General features: G+C 38.4%; 1 protein-coding gene across 3 annotated transcripts in view; it reads left to right on the top strand.

The window, feature by feature from the left end:
• The window catches only part of LOC102744639 (serine/threonine-protein kinase ULK4), a 157,127-nt gene that overhangs the window by 8,605 nt on the left and 130,118 nt on the right, over positions 1–18,404 (top strand). For 2 of the 3 annotated variants that reach the window (XR_014146538.1, XM_081824965.1), the window contains exons 3-12: positions 1,266–1,365; positions 3,434–3,573; positions 5,202–5,364; positions 7,480–7,581; positions 8,174–8,257; positions 10,134–10,209; positions 13,746–13,838; positions 15,809–15,924; positions 16,078–16,147; positions 17,698–17,794. Coding sequence is in view for 1 of the 3 variants with exons in the window: in XM_081824965.1 (XP_081681091.1) it covers positions 1,266–1,365; positions 3,434–3,573; positions 5,202–5,364; positions 7,480–7,581; positions 8,174–8,257; positions 10,134–10,209; positions 13,746–13,838; positions 15,809–15,924; positions 16,078–16,147; positions 17,698–17,794 (1,041 nt within the window). In the remaining 2 variants the exon portion in view is untranslated. The remainder of the gene's footprint in view (positions 1–1,265; positions 1,366–3,433; positions 3,574–5,201; positions 5,365–7,479; positions 7,582–8,173; positions 8,258–10,133; positions 10,210–13,745; positions 13,839–15,808; positions 15,925–16,077; positions 16,148–17,697; positions 17,795–18,404) is intronic. The other variant, XR_014146541.1, reaches the window with a different exon arrangement.

The following is an 18,404-nucleotide window of genomic DNA, read 5'->3' as shown; positions in this document are numbered from 1 at the left end:
TTTTTTTTTTTTAAAGATTTTATTTATTTATTTGAGAGAGAGAGAGAATGAGAGAGAGCACATGAGAGGGGGGAGAGTCAGAGAGAGAAGCAGACTCCCCGCCGAGCAGGGAGCCCAATGCGGGACTCGATCCCGGGACTCCAGGATCATGACCTGAGCCGAAGGCAGTTGCTTAACCAACTGAGCCATCCAGGCGCCCCTCACAAGGATATTTTTAAGAATAAACTTGTAGAACCCTTTGAGAATTATTTTAAATATTTTCAAAGTAATAAAAATTAAAAAAAAATTTTTTTTTAAAAACTCAGTAAATATTTTCAAAGTAATACATCATCATTATAGATAGATAGTGAATTCTCTCTTGTTTTTCAATCTAGAAAAATGGGTAGAAGAAAAAAAGCATTGTTTCATCACCTGAGGCAGTCCTGTTCTGTTTTGGTTGGTTGGTTCTAGTCTTTTTTACTGTGAGTTTTTTAAAAAAATTTTAAATCATGGTATTATATAATTTCGTTTCTTGCCTCTTTCACTTAACATTATACTGTCAGTATGATACAAAATTAAATGTCTTAAAGTTGGGCTAATATTTTGTCAGTTGATGAATAATTTAACTATTGTGTTATTGAGCCTTGAGGTTATTTTTACGTAGTAAAAGTTTTTTTTCTTCTTTGAAAATTATTTCTTTCCTGATTATAAAAAGTACTGTGTACTTAATGTAAAAAATAGAAAAAAATCACTAGCAGTTCTGCTCATAACAGCTATTTTGATGTATTCCTTTTGGTCATTTTCCTATGAACATTTCTTTTGCAGTGTTGTGTTTACATAAATACACAAAACTGTATTGCACAAATTTTTTTTTTAAGATTGTACATCAAATTAGCATTTTTCCATGTCACCAGCCTTCAGACCCATCATTTTTTTTTTAAAGATTTTATTTATTTATTTGAGAGAGAGAATGAGATAGAGAGAGCATGAGAGGGGGGAGGGTCAGAGGGAGAAGCAGACTCCCTGCTGAACAGGGAGCCCGATGCGGGACTCGATCCCGGGACTCCAGGATCATGACCTGAGCCGAAAGCAGTCGCTTAACCAACTGAGCCACCCAGGCGCCCCAGACCCATCATTTTTAATGTCCGAATAAAATTCCACCAAATTCCACCACATTCTGCTATCTTGTTACCCACTTCCCAATTGTGTATTTAGGTGTTTCTTGATAGATACGAGGATTTTAAGAACTTTCTCTGTGTGTGTGTGTGAATGCTGTGTTTTTGTAGGTCCGTCTCACCCATGAAATTAAACACAAGAATATCGTAACTTTTCACGAATGGTATGAAACCAGCAATCATCTCTGGCTAGTGGTGGAACTCTGCACTGGTAAGTGTGTGTAAGAAGTGCTACAGATATATCCACCTTATGTAGTTTTGAAAAAACATAGATGTAGGTTTTGTTATTTTCCTTTTATGTTGCAAAGATAAGCACTTGATACTCTTGACTGTTCACTTGCACATACGTTGTTTGGTTGTTAGGGTAGGGTAAAGAGCTAAGATGTCTGATAAGAGGGAGAACGTAAAATTCAATTTGGGCTTAACTTTCTTTTGGTATAAAATATTACTAAATCACCTACATAAAAATTTACAAGTATTTTTTTAGTGATAAACTTATCAAACAAGTTTTCCTATTCAATAAAAACCAAGTATTTTAGATTAAGTAGCTATTAGTTAGGCAATTAGTTTATAAAGTGATCATCTTTTTATTTTTATGATGAGAATGCTTGCTGTTTATAAAACTTAAGCAATGTGAAAAAGTACAAAGATGAACCAACAATACCACCACCTAACAATAATTAGAGATAACTTGTTATAACTCTTGCTTGATACAACTTTCTGGGACTATATATATAGGGAGAAAACTGAATATACTGATATTATCTGGGCTTTTAGTTTCAGTGTCTTCAGGGAAAAAGGACCACTGTTAGCATACTTATATTTATATATTGAGTAATAAAGGATCATTAAATATTAAGATATATTGTAATTTCTAGCTTTATGAGTCTTATTATATTGGAACTTAGAATTTATAAGACTGAATCATGAAAGAGGTTATCTGGAATAGTAACTTGCATTTTATTTTTTCTGAATCAGTAGGAAAGGACTATGGCTTAATTGCACAGTCAAACACACTGTTGAGGTGATCAGGGGACTTTCCCTGTGTTCCTTTTTGCTTCAGCCGTTATTTCTGCTCCCTGACCATCGTCCTAGCCTTACTACTTTATGCCTTCATTTGGAGTGGCTCCTCACCCACTGAAACAAAATAAACTTCAAAATACCTCCTACCTTCATCATAGTATTCTGACTGAACTTTCAGATGACAGCTGAGACTTATGTTTTATTTTTTATTCTTTAAAGAGTGTGTGCAGGCTCGGGTTGGTGGGGGCTTGGGTGGTGGGGGTGGGGCGGGGGGGGGAGAGAGAGAGAGAATCATAAGCAGGCTCCACGCCCAGCACAGAGCCTGATGTGGGGCTCAATCTCACAACCCTGAGATGATGACCTGAGCTGAAATCAAGAGTCGGACACTTAACCTACTGAGCCACCCAGGTGCCCCAAGACTTTTTCTTCTCCCTTTTCTCTCTTCTCTCTCCCCTCCTCTTTTTTTTCTCTCTTCTCTTTTCTGTTCTTTTTAAGAGAAAGCAGAAGAGTTTTATTTGAACCCAAGTGAGGACAGCTACCTGGGATATACAATCTTCACAAAGAAAAGAGTGCTCTGGGGAAGAAACATTATGTGCAGTGTTCTATACGTTTCTCGGAACTTGGCTCCTGTTGGAATCTTGATGTTTTGGAACCAAAAAAAAAAAAAAAAAAAAGTTTGTTCCTGGCACTTAGATGATAGAAATATGAGCAGGACCTTGGAAGAGTATAGAAATAGAATTCACAGTGTGTCTGCCTTTGATGTTTTATTTCCTCAGTGATATTACTTGAAGGGTTGTGATTTTCTCTTAAGGAAAGGCCTCTTTTCTGCCATGCAGTACTTTGTAGCATGTGATTAACTTTGCACAGGAGTAAATGTGGCTAGACTTTGCATGATGTGTTTTAAATGCACAGTTTGTATTAGTATTTACCACTAATTTTTGTAGCTGTTCAATTCCTGAGGGCTGAGTAAGAAATCATAGCACCAGAGGGATTCTCCCTGCATCCCACCTGCTTACTTACTGACTAGTCTCCAGCCTAAGCATAATTCTCTGGAAGCTGGCTCTGGAGTGTGGACACAAGTTCCTCTTAGGGTGCTTGGACCACTGTGTTCATTCACATGTGTATTTCCCCTGTCAGGCTGTCCATGTGTTCTGTTTGCTCATTTTTTAAAGGCTCAGTATCTCCCAGCATGGAAGCTCCTGGAGGCACTGTGTTATGCTGGTGGGTTAAAATGGGTGATTTTAATCAACTTGCAGGTGGTTCCTTAGAAATGGTTATTGCTCAAGATGAAAACCTCCCAGAAGATGTTGTGAGAGAATTTGGGGTTGACCTCATTACTGGATTACATCATCTTCATCAACTTGGCATTCTCTTTTGTGACGTTTCTCCTGGCAAGGTAATTCATAAAAGTTTTCATTTCCTAACTGCTTCTGTCTTCGTTATAGTGCTTTCTCAAAGGTGTTTTTATTTTTAGATAAAATTTAGATAAAATATAGACCATCTGGAAATTGAGTTAATGTTTTTCTTTTAAAGGTTTTATTTATCTTAGTGAGAGCGAGTGCTATCAAGAAGAGGCAGAGGGAGAGGGAGAGAGAATCTCCAGCAGACTCTGTGCTGAGCGTGGAGCCAATCCCCCTACCCGAGATTATGACCCAAGATGAAACCAAGAGTTGAGGCCCAACTGACTGAGCCACCCAGGAGCCCCTTGAGTTAATATATTTTTAAAATAAAAAACATAGTGCCATATTTTAGCTACCTATTGAAGTAGCTTTTAGAATGGGAAGTCTCCCCTCCTCTCAGAGTCCTTTGAGTAATTATTATTGCTGCCAAGGTATACTGTGAATGATGAGCTCAGTAGCTCTATAAAATAAGATGCTAAGCTCTTAAATTATAAGATTATGAGCCATTATTTTAGCTTGGTAATGGATTTTTGGCTTTGTTGTTTGATTAGTGGCACTCTGGGTCAAATAGCTTCTTCTCTGGTAAAATTAATGATCCATAACTAAATGTGCTTCAGTGTAGTAGAGACATGAAACCTGCTTAGTTTCAGAATCACAGGTGACACTGACATTTAGAAGTTGTCTGACCCTCGGCAGGTTACCCTTTCTCTCTCTCTCTGTGCCTTGGCTTCCTTGTCTATGATCTGGAGATGGAGTCCGTACTATATTCTAGGGCACTTTCTGGTGTTTTCAATCAATGGCATCTATTATTTATAAGTACATATTCTTAGGGATTTGGTTTGAGTTGCTACTTTGTTAAAGTGTACATGATGAAATAAAAAGTTGAATATTGTTAAACATTATTATTGTAGGCCCTCCATATGAGAACATAATTACAGGTGAAGAGACCAAGATTTAGAAAGGTTAAGTAAATTCTCCAGTTCAGACTGCTAGTAAATGGTGGACCTAAGGCTAGATCTAACTTCAAAACCCTAGTTTTGAGCCTGTGAGTAAACAACACCTTGGACAGGTGGGTTTTCAAATCCTCCTTCAGCTGTCATGGAGGAGTGGTGAGGATAGACTGTTCCGTATACACTGTTCTTTATCTTTCCCAAAGGCATGTGGTTTCCCTCTGTGGTTATGATGTGTTCATTGTATACATCTGAGAATGGGCAGTTTAATATTTGATTCTATTATTAAAATATTGGATTTATTTATTTATTTTTAAAAAGATTTTATTTATTTGACAGAGAGAGACACAGCGAGAGAGGGAACACAAGTGGGGGGAGTGGCAGAGGGAGAAGCAGGCTCCCCACTGAGCAGGGAGCCCGATGTGGGGCTCGATCCCAGGACCCTGGGATCATGACCTGAGCCGAAGGTAGATGCTTAACGACTGAGCCACCCAGGCGCCCCCAATTTATTTTTTTCTTTAGCTGCTTTTAAAAATTTGTACGCATTTAATCTTTTGAGTAGTATGAAGCAAGAAGGCCAATACTCCTGAGTTCTTCAGTGGGATGTGAAGAGGTACTGATGGGAGTGCAAATGGAACTGGTTTCTGAACACCTTTATTTTTTCATCTTTATAGATACTCTTGGAAGGGCCTGGCACGTTGAAGTTTAGTAATTTTTGCTTGGCCAAAGTGGAAGGTGAAAATTTGGAAGAGTTCTTTGCTTTGGTGGCAGCAGAAGAAGGAGGAGGTGATAGCGGGGAAAATGTACTGAAGAAAACCATAAAAAGTAGAGCCAAAGGTATGTGGAGAGCTACAGATCAGAACCCTGCGCTACCCAAGTCACGTGTTTAGGAGATAATGTCGACCTTATGTTTTTGCCAGCCAAAATAATATATTGAAAATAACAGTGAGTAGAAGTCTGGATATGGGGATGGCTTTGTCCATAACCCAAAGGTTTTCACATAGGTCCAATACTGTGTAAAGTACAGGGAATCTCTAACAAAGCCTATAGCCTATCCTTGGCTTTCTATGTCACTGACTACTCATTAAACATGAGGATGGCCATTTTGTCCTGCTTCCTTCTGTATCCTCAGTACTTAGAACAGTGCCTGGCCCACACTTTCAGCTCAGTAGATATTTTTTCAACATTGATGAGTAGCTGATGCTCTGAAATTAAGGGAGATTGTTAGGGTGCATTCTTGGGAGGTGGTTTTGCCAGTGAGATGGGGCCTGGGGTGTTAAGAGTTGCTGTACTTGAGGGGAGATTGTGAAGTGATATCTCTTTTGTAACATTCTTTTTTTAGAGAGAGAGAGAGCACGCATGTGAGTGGGGCTGGGGGCAGGAGGGGGAGAGGGAGAGAGCGAATCTTAAGCAGGGCTCCATACCCAGTGTGGAGCTGATGTGGGGCCCAGTCTCACAACCTGAGATCATGACCTGAGCTGAAATCAAGAGTTGGACGCTTAATTGACTGAGCCACCCAGGCACCCCTCTTTTGTAATGTTCTATGTGTAAATCTGTCGTGAAACTTAACATGTGTAATCATTTTTCTATGTTGTCTTTTCTCATGCAGTTGTGTTGGTAGGGACTTCATATTCATTTGTTCATTAGTATGTTTATTAACTCAATGTCGAAGGAAGAAGAAATAAAGTGCATAAGTCAACAGAAATTTAGACATGTTCTAGATACTGGAAATATGGATGTGAACAAACAGGCACAAATCCCTGGTCTAACCAAACTTGCATTCTAATCGGGGAAGACAGACATTCACCTTCAACACCTATGAATGATGTGCCTATTAAGTGTTGGGCAGGGTGCTTGGGCATCTTGGGGGTCTTATTCATGTTTGCTTTCTCAGGACCTGGCAAAGTAAAGGCAAATAGGCCCTCCGTAAGTGTTTGCTGCATGAGTGAATGTATGTATGAAATGTGATAGCATAGCAAAAATGTCACACAAGAGAGCTTTAAACCCTGAGGCCACATGAGACTGCTGCCCTGGCTGTAATGGGCCCTGGAGATACTATTTGCTGGAAGATTTACCTCAGTGGAATTTTATTTTCCAAATGATTGGGGATGACTCACTTCATGGAAAGAACATTCTCATTGGAAGATGGGAGGCTTTTCGGTGGAATTCTGGTGGGTGTTCTGCAACCGCTCAGCCGTGTGGCTTACGGGATATTAGGGGACCCTCTAGGCTTCAGTTTCTCTCATCAGTAAATAAGGGAACATGCTAACTCAAGAGTTTGCTACTTCTCTGTAATATTAAACTTTGTATAAAGTCTGAGTGGCACCCCTTAGTGTTCTTCACTAAACATTTCCTGTTCTCCTGGATTGTATCTTCTCCCTGCGGAAGCTAAGGAAGTGTGAGCAGAAGTGTGGGGGTTACTTTGAGGTGGGCATTTTCAGAGCCAGTGTGCAGTTTGCTGCATTCTTTCCCCCTGTCTTGGTGATGGAGGAAGCATGTGTTGAGATGGCTCTTTGAGTGACTCTGAGGATCAGGGCCCCTGGGCTGACCTGTGGTGGATGTGTAGTTGGAGTAATGAATAGAGCTTTGTTGGTAAGCCAGTGGGAATTTGGGGTGTTACTGCTATATAACTTAACCTATTCTAATGAAAATATTATAATCAAAGTTTCTTTTGATTATTTAAATTGTTAACTTAAAAAAGAAGAATATACCTAGAATTGTGCCACACCTCTGACTCATGTGGATTTTTAAAACCTCTTTGTATTCTTACATATCCTTGTAAATGAAACCTTAAAATTAGAAACCATTAAAAAATGTGGAATACACATGAAGGCATATAGTCATGTGCATGTCTTCCTACAACCTTTTTTTACCTTACCAGGTCCCTGCGAGGTAGATTTGTTTTTGGGGATTGATACAAATGCCTAACAAAGTTGTTCTTTATACTTCTAGGATCTCTTACATATACAGCGCCAGAAATTTTGAGGGGTACTGACTTCTCCATCACCAGTGACCTCTGGTCTTTGGGCTGTCTGCTTTATGAAATGTTTTCAGGTGATTCCTTTCTGGTTCATTTTAAAATCAGAGCTGGGCACACACAAAAAGATGAAGTCTGTAGTTTGCAACAATTTTACCTGGAAGATGTGAAAAAAACCTGGCTTTTCTAAGTTTTTATATAACTGGTTTGGCTTGCTTCCCTCTGTTTTCCTCCTGTATGCTTGGCGTCTAGGCATATGTCCAGAACCTTTGACATATAGGTCAAGAAACTTTTGACATATAGGTATTTTTCAGGATAATCATTTGGAAAAATGTGCCTACTTATTAAAAACTGATTATTAGTAGAAATTGTTGTAAGGTACCTTGTGCCTGGAATTATTCAGATGTGTCTAGTGGCCCATGCAGCCCTTGGATCATGGTAATGGTCCATAAATGCATTAGCATATTTATTAGGATGATAAGTTTTGAAATATAGAAATATAAAAATATACAGTGTGCCTGGTCTGTACCAAGCATCCAGTAAGTAGTTATTGCTCTATATTTTTTCCTGTAAACTTTATAATCCTAAACTATCTGTAGTTGAGATTTATTTAGAATTGTTAGTGATAGCAAACTATTGTCTAATTTGCAGTTTTTCTTGTGATTTCAGGAAAACCTCCATTCTTCTCAGAAACTTTTTCAGAATTAGTTGAAAAGATTTTTTATGAAGATCCTTTGCCACCTATTCCAAAAGGTACGATTTGTGTGTGTGTGTGTGTGTGTGTGTGTGTGTGATAAATGCAGTTAGTTTACATCTGACACTTATGGTAGATTTTTATCCAAAGTCTGTTTTTGATTCCTAACCCCCAAATTTACATTTTATAAATAGTTCCAGATTTATATTTTTAGAAATGTTAGCATTCCCTTTGCTTTTTTTTTTTTTAAGACCTTGAAATGAAGAACAAAGTACTAATAGATTCCCTCATTTAAAAACACAAATTATTTTGTGCTGCTATATCAACAGAAGTCTGCTTTAAAGATTTTAAAAACCCAGACTTCTGTTATTTTTTTCTTGTGTGTGTATCATTTACTTACTTTGTGCTCATGTTCCATGTAGTTATTTCTGTTTAGTATTCAAATAGGGACAAGTCAGGCATTTGTCAGTCCTTATCTCAATCAGAATGTCCCTGACGAGTTTTTAAAGTCTTTTAAACTAGATATAGTTGTAGTATTTTAAAAGTATTGGAACTTTAATTATATGAATTTTGATTAATATAACAATCTACCACTAACAATTTTAAGGCAAGAAAAGGAAAAAACCCCTGAACACAAAAACATAGTAAAGCACTTTGCTGGACGTACACCACAAAAAAAGTGAGTTTCAAGATACACAAATGAAAACAGGACTTTACAAAAATGTACATTTTTAGAAGAAAAAACTTTTAAAAGTAATTAATGGAAGAACTGGGAATGCAGAATTCTTTTAGGATTTCAAGAGCCATCCTGAGAAGGAAAAAAACCCAAAATCTTATTTTGAAAATAGTCCATAGTTATAAAAAAGAAACGAAACTGCATTTGTTTTTTCTTTAACTTTTATATTAAGAATGACTGATTTCTACAAAAGCTATCTCCTGTAATGATGATTTCTGATTTTTGTTTTGTTTTGAATACTCATAATATTGATTATTGGTTTGTCCTGTAAGTTAAGGATTTTTATGCAGGGAAGAGAAACTGAAAATGCAGGTGTCAAAGGTCTGGTCAGGATACCCCTGGTGGCCCAGGCTTAATTAGGGATCTTCCTTTGACTGTGGCCATAGTGCCCAATAACACCCTCTGTTTGATGTTTTTGTCCACTGTCTTCATGGATACTTGTAACCAGAGACTGATAATTTGGTTGTGGTATATTCTAATTTAAAAAGAACTAACATTTGGAGAATACTGGAATCGGCCAGTATCATAATATTGTCATATTTATTATTTTCCTGTTAAGAATCATTAAAATAGGGAGAGGGAGAAAAGAAGGATTGCAAGTATTTTTATTGTACCTTTTAAAGCCAAGTTGGTCAAATTAAGAATGCCTCAGAAAATGAGGCATAATTAAAAGTTGAAGATAAGGGGCGCCTGGGTGGCTCAGTCATTAAGCGTCTGCCTTCGGCTCAGGTCATGATCCCAGGGTCCTGGGATCGAGCTTCGCATCGGGCTCCCTGCTCAGCGGGAAGCCTGCTTCTCCCTCTCCCACTCCCCCTGCTTGTGTTTCCTCTCTCGCTGTCTCTCTGTCAAATAAATAAATAAAATCTTTAAAAAAAAAAAAAATTTGAAGATAAGGGTATGAGTTTGTCGGGCTGGTGATCCTTACCAGGCTTATTCAATAAAGAGAAAGTTGAGAGGTTAGTCAAGACTTAGTTTTTGAGATTCATGCTTTTTATGGTCTAGGAAAAAATATTTATTTTTATGCCCACACCTCACCCCCCCATTAAATGGAGGCTGTAATTGTTAATAATGGATTCAGTGTTTTCTTAAAAATGATATGTGCTTAAAATACTATTACTCTAAATAGTATGGTATGGTGTAGGGTATGTATTCATGTACTTACCACTTGTTTTTCTTTTTGGGAATCAATTTGTGTATAGATCCTTCTCTTCCTAAAGCTTCTTCAGATTTTATTAATTTGCTTGGTGGCTTACTTCAAAAAGATCCTCAGAAAAGGTATGTATGGGTAGTATTTTAATATGGAGAAAAGGTATCTTTTTCTCCTTTCATGTACTTCTAAAATAGTACTGTTATATACAGAGAGCTATTCGAATTACTCTTAGCATAAACTCAGATTTTGTTTTTTGTTTTTTTTAAGAGTGTTTTCTCTCTGTTTGCAGGTATTTTTTTTTAAGTTTTTAATTCCAGTTAACATACAGTGTAATATTAAAGATTTGTTTATTTTAGAGAAAGTGAGAGAGGGTGAGTGAGGGGAGGGGCAGAGGGAGAGGGAGAAATAGACTCCCTGCTGAGTGGGAAGCCCTACCTGGGGCTCCATCCCATGACCTAAGATCATGACCTGAGCTGAAATCAAGAGTCGGCTGCTTAGCCAACTAAGCTACCCAGGTGCCCCTAACATACAGTGTGATATTAGCTTCAGGTATACAATATAGTGATTCAGCACTTCCATACATCACCCGGTGCTCATCACAGCAAGTGCCCTCCTTCATCCCCATCACCTATTTCACCCATCCTCCCCCCCCCACCTCCCCTCTGGTAACCAGCAGTTTGTTTTCTCTAATTAAGAGTCTGTTTCTTGGTTTGTCTCTCTCTCTCTCTCTCTCTTTCTCTCTCTGTTTGCAGGGGTTTTTAATCATGAGGAAGTTTTAAAAGCCCATTTCTCCTTTAATATATTAAATGGTTGCATAGTAGGTTGACAGATTTTCTTGTAACTCCCAAATCCAAGAGGGACATTTTTTCCCATTGTGGATTTCAGGCTAAAACTGTCTTATACTATTGAATGAGGGATGATGCTGTCAAGATAGTTAATGTAATAACTACTGAGTGGTATTTTAATGTGATATGTTTTTATGATAATCCTGTCATAACGAGGGTATCAAGTGTGAGGATCATAGGCACAGAGTGAATTTTCTGAGTTACAGTAATGGCAGAAAGTTAGAAATCACTGTGGCATGGGATAGGGGAGGGTGGAAGGGAGGAGGGGAGCAGCCTGGAGGGGGCCTCCCTGGGTTGGCAGACAAGAGCAACTGGTTTCTATTTCAGATTCTGCCTCTAGGTAACTGGGGGGTTTTTAGGCAAGTATTTGGGGTCTCTGCTTCAGGGTGTAAAATGAAGAGTCAGTTTAGTGTAGCATGTAAAATAATGCATTCTCTAGCGTCCTTAAAGATAAGAGAAAAACTGCAGAAGGAGATGCTAATTCTTGTATAAGTTGTAGGACAAACCCCTTGCGTTTACAATGGATGCTCTTAGGATTGGAGTTATTTTGCTGTAGTCTTCCAGACACCTTTTGATAGGATACAAATATACTTGAGAATGGTGTATTCACATTTCCACATATTAATATTCTTGTATACTCTATTGCATAAGTGGTACCACTCTGTAACCTAGTTCTTTATGTCTGCTAAGTCCTTTTAAATGGCTATAGAATGTACCTGTGCTAACCTTAAGCACAGTAAACATTTAGAGTGTTTCTTTGTTTTTTTTTAAGATTTTTATTATTTATTTGACAGAGAGACAGACAGACACAGAGAGAGCACAAGCAGGGGGAGCGGCAGAGGGAGAGGGAGAAGCAGGCTCTCCACTGAGCAGGGAGCCCAATGCGGGGCTCGATCCCAGGACTCTGGGATCATGACCTGAGCCGAAGGCAGACGCTTAATGACTGAGCCACCCAGGTGTCCCTAGAGTGTTTCTTGATTTAGAATATTATATGGGCTGCTACAGTAAAAATCCTTTTGTGTATTTGTTGTTGTTCACTTAGGTAGTTAGCAGCTTTGGAGAGATTTCTGACCGTGGGTTTGGTAGCCAGAGGCGAAGAACATGAAACAGTTTGATGCATTTGCTACATTCTTGGAATGTGTGCTGGTTTAGTAACCTTAGAGAGCCCCTTCCCTCCCAGCGTTACCTACAATGGACTTTGTTGACCTTATTTATATTAGCCAAGCTGCCAGATGAAAAAGAAATTTCACTTTATTGGCAATTTTTATTTCTCTGTTAGTGAATTTTAAGAGCCCTTTGTGTAAAAGGGATATGATTGCAGATTCTTTCTCTTCATTAATCATGTTTTAGTTTTGATCTAAGTAGTTTTTCTTTTTTTCTTTTTTTTTTTAAGTAGGCTCGTAGACTCCTGGCCTAGCGTGGAGCCCAACACAGGGCTTGAACTCGTGACCCTGAGATCAAGACCTGAGCTGAAATCAAGAGTCGGATGCTTAACCAACCGAGCCACCCAGGCGCCCCAGAGTAGTTTTTATTTCAATAGAGACATTTTGAATAATCACATTTTCTCTTTTGTTTTGAAATTTCAGTCAGGCTTAACCATTCCGAGTCTGATTATAACTAGAAACCTACTCTATTGATTGTAAAAACTAATGCATTGAAAGTGAGTCTGGATTTTAGATACAGCCTGAAGTCATTTTAATGTGGGTGAACTAGCTAGATAACATTTTGGCTCCTACACAGAAGTGTGACTGTATAAAATTATGAGGTTAATTTTCTTGTTTATTTCTGAATGCAGTTCTAAAAGTGAAGCCCCCAAAATGAAATGTGTGAAACAGGTAGGGTATATAGAATAAAGGATGACAGAATATAGATTGATAATTGATATGTTTACTTTAAAATTTTAAGCTAATTATAGACTCCTTTCATAGACTGTTTTTGAGAACCCAAAATGTTTTCATCAGGCTCCATGGAATATGAGCTCTGAAACTTCCAATACTTAGTTGTCAGACTCTTTCATTCTGTACCATTTAAGGCTTCTGAATTATTTTTTTGAGTTTCACTAAGAGATTATATACTAAAATGAAAATAGGGGCGCCTGGGTGGCTCAGTCGTTAAGCGTCTGCCTTCGGCTTAGGTCATGATCCCAGGACCCTGGGATCGAGCCTCCCATCAGGCTCCTTGCTCAGTGGGAAGCCTGCTTCTCCCTCTGCCTCTTCCCCTGCTTGTGTTCCCTCTCTTGCTGTTTCTCTGTGTCAAATAGATAAATAAAATCTTTAAAAAAAAAAATACACTCCTTTCATAGACTGTTTTTGAGAATTCAAAATGTTTTCATCAGGCTCCATGGAGTATGAGCCCTGAGATTTCTAATATTTAGTTGTTAGACTCTTTCGTTCTGTACCATTTAAGGCTTCTGAATTATTTTTTTTTGGTTTTGCTAAGAGATTAATTGTATACTAAAATGAAAATAGGGGCACCTGGGTGGCTCAGTTGGTTAAGCGTCCTACTCTTGGTTTTGGCTCAGGTCATGATCTCAGGGTAGTGGGATTGGGCCCCGAGTCAGGCTCCACACTCAGCAGGGAGTTTGCTTGAGACTCTCTCCCTCATCCCCTCTGCCCATATATGTGCTCTCTGGTGCATTTTCTCTCTCTCAAATAATTAAAATCTTAAAAAAAAAAATGTATGAAAGAATTGCTGAGGTACATTTATAGAGAAAAATTTGTAAATCCTAAAATCTGGTAGATGGGACATGACTTGGGAATTGTGCATGGTAAATAAATCATGTTAAAATAGAATTTTAACAATTATGTTTTATAAAGATTAACTTGGGCAGGCCTACTGCAGCATTCATTTTGGAAGGATGCCTTCACTAGGAAAGATCGGGAATCAAGCACTGAGGATTCCAATGTCAGGTAGTATATAAGCTTATCTTTGTGTGGGGGGCATGGTTATTAAATGATCATACTGATTACTGTTCTATCAATGCAGCATCAATGACATGAATTTCTCTGCTGACTAGGAGAAAATCAAACATTTCTTTAAGCGTTGCTTAAAGAGTTTAGTCATGACATTCTGTGTTCTCGAATTTGCTTTTTCTGATCAGTTGTTTATTCTCCAGTGATTTACTATGCTAGTCATTAGCTCTGGCCATCCAATGTAACTCACTTTCCACCTTGTACGCCCATGGTAGGATCTCATTTCCCCGTTTTGAGTTAGATGTGGTTATGTGACTTGCTTTGGCTAATGAAATGTGAGCAGAAGTGACGTGTGTTCATTCTGCATGGAAACCTCACAAGCCAGTATGAGATTTGACACATTTCTTCCCCCTGATGGGGTAGCTAGGTTGGAAATGTCCAAATAGGGTTGCTGTCAGGCCGAGTCTTTCGTGACTATGATGAGTGTAGCTTCCCTGCAATGGCTGTGTGCATGAATGAGACAAAGTGATGAGATTCAAGCCACTGGGTTTGGTGGGTTGTATGTTACCACAGCATAACCTAGCTCCTGTCTGATCCTGACTAATACACCTCATTTTTGTTATAAAATCTTCTTAGCCCAGGACACTTACACACGTGATGGTATAAAGAACCAGCTGAGAAGTTGTCAAATAAAGTTCTGCTAATTAGGCTTTGCCCCCCCTCCACTTATTCAGTGGTGAATGGTTGTCTGATCCTTGATTTTCTTCTTGGCAAATTCAGTGTATTGGATAAGAGAAGCCTGAGTTTTATTTAAGGTCTCCCCAAACTTGGGTTTCTCTGATCCAGTGAGATTCAATCCTGTTCTCCCCATTGTGTTAGGGTCTGTAGGGACTACAGAAAGTGGGGCCCTGGTCCTGGTCCTCTAGCATCAGCAAGTCACAGAACACCTCTGCCCTTAGTTTGTCATCTTCCCTCTTAAATCTCTATGCCTTTGATTTTGTTTCTTGCCTTACTGCCCCCTTGCTAAGCCTTTTTCAGTAAGATGTTGAACAGGAGTGATGAAAGTGAATATCTTTGCCTAGTTTCTATCTCTGAGCTGGAGGTTTGTGTAGTTGCTCTTTGTAGTTTGAATGAACGTTCAATTTTGTCAAATGCCTTTTTCTATCAGTTGATAAGATCATATGGGTTTTCTTCTTTAGGCTCTGATTATGGACTCTTACATAAATTGGTTTTCAAATATTGAGCCAGCCGTGCAATCCTACACTAAATCCCACTTAGTCATGCTATTTTAGAATTTTTATGTCTTGCTGCAGGTGTTTGGGGCCAAGTGGCAGGAGGACAGCGAGATAGGAGAAAAAAAGAACAGAGCAACAGGGATTTGCCTCATGTTCTTGAGATCATAGCTGTGTGATTAAAGGAGGTGCCCCTCTCTGTTGTAGGCACTGGCTAGAAGCTGCTGTTTCCCCGCTAGCTGCTGCAGGATTACCCGGAGGCTGGAACAGAATAAAATGGAAAAAGAAACAAAACAGAATAAAAAACCAAAACAAACCAGGGAATTTCCCCTGCTCTGACCCTTAGAGGTCCCCTGTCCTGTTCCTTAGAACAGAAATAGGAAGCTTATCTTGGGGGTTCCTTTTGTCTGTACTCATTGCCTTTGAGTCCAGGCCAGGCAATACTGGAAGGGGAAAAATAAATGGGAAACTCACTGTGGGTTTATTGGTACTTTGAGTTCTGGTTTCCTTCCCCAATCTGAGTGCTGCTATTTATTTCTCAGGGATAAGGTTTATAGACTCCGTACAATGCCTTTGGTATAGTGAGTGCTCATTTTAGCTACTCAGTGACCATACTTTCCAACTCTACGGCTTTGCCAAATGTTACCTGTAAGTTTCCCACCTCTTGTTCTACACAGAAAATGATAGAAAGCTCAAAAGTAAATTTGATTGTGTTGGCTTTCTCCTGTTGAACAGCAGGAAAGTGATGGAGCATTCTGGGACACAAGATTCCAAGGAGTTTTTGAAGCCTCCAAGCGGACAAGCCAAGGGGGAGAAGAGTGGTCAACGACTAAGTCACTCTTTCAGACTAGGTGAGCTCTCACTGGAGCACGTTCATGCCGCTTACGATGCTGTTTCTGAGAGTTTCTAGTTTTTGTTACCACTCTTAAAATTTTTGTCTGCATCCTGCTCTTCTCATGGTATTTTTGGTCCTTTATGGATAATGTTTTTCTTTCCTGCCACAGAGAATCCAACTGAGTTGCGGCCTAAAAGTACTGTTGGGGGTCAACCGAATGAGTCCATGTTTCTTCTCAGGTAGGTATGTTGACAGAGCAGGAGGGAATCCATGGGAAATGACAGGGTCTTCCCGAAGCATCTGTTGTCCTGGTGGCAAACCGTGTTACACAGAGCTAAAGGACAGGGATGTGAATGCCAAATTCCAGTTTCACTCTCTGCTTTCAAAGTTAATGTTAAGTGCTGGCCAATGGAATGTTGACTTGGCTGTGCATTTTTTTTTTTTTTTTGTGCATTTTTAAAAGTTTTTAACTGAACCACCTATTCATAAGGGTTGAAACCTCTTCATTTTGTACTTTCCCTTCAAATAGAATTAAATTTGAAATTTTAGCAGGCCAGCTTCTTTATTGGATAAAGGCCCACAGGAAAGAACAGGTGTTTTTTGTTAAGCATTGTTTTATATGGAGGCCTCAATAATGTTTACTTAGTAATGTAATCATCAAAACAATTAAAAAATCAGAATGGTATTTTAATGTGATTAAGACCAGTGTATTTAAAATTTTAGTAATATGTGTTAAGTGTTACATTTTATTTATAGCTTTAGTCTTAGACACAAATAGTTTTATTTATTTTTTTATTTTTTTATTTTTTTAAAGATTTTATTTATTTATTCGACAGAGAGAACACAAGCAGGGGGAGTGGGAGAGGGAGAAGCAGGCCCTCCGCCGAGCAGAGAGCCCGATGCGGGGCTCGATCCCAGGACCCTGGGATCATGACCTGAGCTGAAGGCAGACGCTTAACGACTGAGCCACCCAGGCACCCCACAAATAGTTTTATTTTAATGACATAGGGGTTGTAACAATAAACTAAAGTTTCCTGACTTGTTTTACTCTATTTAAATATAAAATATGTTAACTTTATCTATATACATTCTAGGCATTTTAAATTCAGTTTTTAAAAACTTTGATCTTTGGCATATTTTGTGAGTTAAATAAGAACTTGTTCAAGGAATGAATAAACAGATAAGTGAAAGAGAGGTGAGAATCTTGATACTTGGGAATTTGAAGGAATTCATTGTAAAAGACCCTAATGATCTGAATGGAAAAATTTGTTAAAATGTGAAAAACTCAGAGACCCAGGAGTAATGGAGTGACCCACAGAGTATGACAACCAATTTTAAGGGTAGGAGGGATCATTAAAAATAGGTGCAGATTATAACTTGTTTCTTAATCGGTACCAAGATCATTTCCCATTTCAAACATATTCTGAAATTGTAAATATTTTCCATCCTTTGTAGAGTCCGATCTATTTTATTATGTCAATCTTGATACCAGCAGACATTTAAAAAATAATAAAACCAATGTTTTAAGGTTTTTAGTTAAAATAGAAACTACTGTATATAACATAGGTGCTATAAATAAAAGAAATAATAAATTAACCAGGAAATTGCTTTGACATTTACAAAAAAAGTGTTGGATAATCCCAAATTAGGGTTTAAATATATGAGATCACCAAGAATCTTGATTATTCTGTTTTTTTCATGAGATATGTTTTTTTTTTTCCCCTCCAGATAATAGTAAACCTTAAAGTTTCTAAAATGTGAGTAATGTTGACTGGTCTGTATTTTCCAGTTCTCGTCCAACTCCAAGAACGAGCACTGCAGTGGGATTAAGTCCTGGTGAGGATAGAGCTCAGCATTCACCCCAGAAGACTTCTCCTTTAATCAAGGTGAGCAGAGGGGGACTTTTTCTTTTTGTTTTTTTTTCACATATGATATAGAGACTCAGAAGAATAATTGCCAAGTTCATCTCTGAACTATGATCGAAATGACGAAATTTACAATTAAGTCGTCATCTTTGATCACTGGTTTTTCTGGTAAGTACTCTTAAGAGGGAGTTGATTCATAGTTATTTCTTTGATAACAGCTTTCCTGAGATATGATTGACATCCCATGTAATTCACTCAGTTGGAGCGTACAATTCAGGGGCTTTGAGCACATTCACGGAGTCATGCAGCCATCACCATAGTCAGCTTGAGAACACCTCATCATCCCACAAAGAAACCACACACCTATTAGCAGTCACTCCCATCTTCCCTCAATTTCTCTCTCCTCTGACCCTAGGCAACTACTCATTTTTGTCTTTATACATTTGTCTATTCTGGACATTGCATGTAAATGAAATATGTGTTCTTTTGTGACTGGCTTTTTTCACCTAACCTAATGTTTTTAAGATTCATCCAAATTATAGCATGTATCAGTCCTATGTTCCTTTTTAGTGCCAAAAAATAATTTGTTGTATATGCCACATTGTATGTTTCCATTCATCAGTTGGTGGAC

This window comes from Leptonychotes weddellii, chromosome 1, assembly GCF_054177405.1.
Source record: "Leptonychotes weddellii isolate Sample4059 chromosome 1, ASM5417740v2, whole genome shotgun sequence".
NCBI classification, from domain to species: domain Eukaryota; kingdom Metazoa; phylum Chordata; class Mammalia; order Carnivora; family Phocidae; genus Leptonychotes; species Leptonychotes weddellii.
Note: the sequence above shows the minus strand (reverse complement) of the source record. Positions and strands in the feature narration are given on the sequence as shown.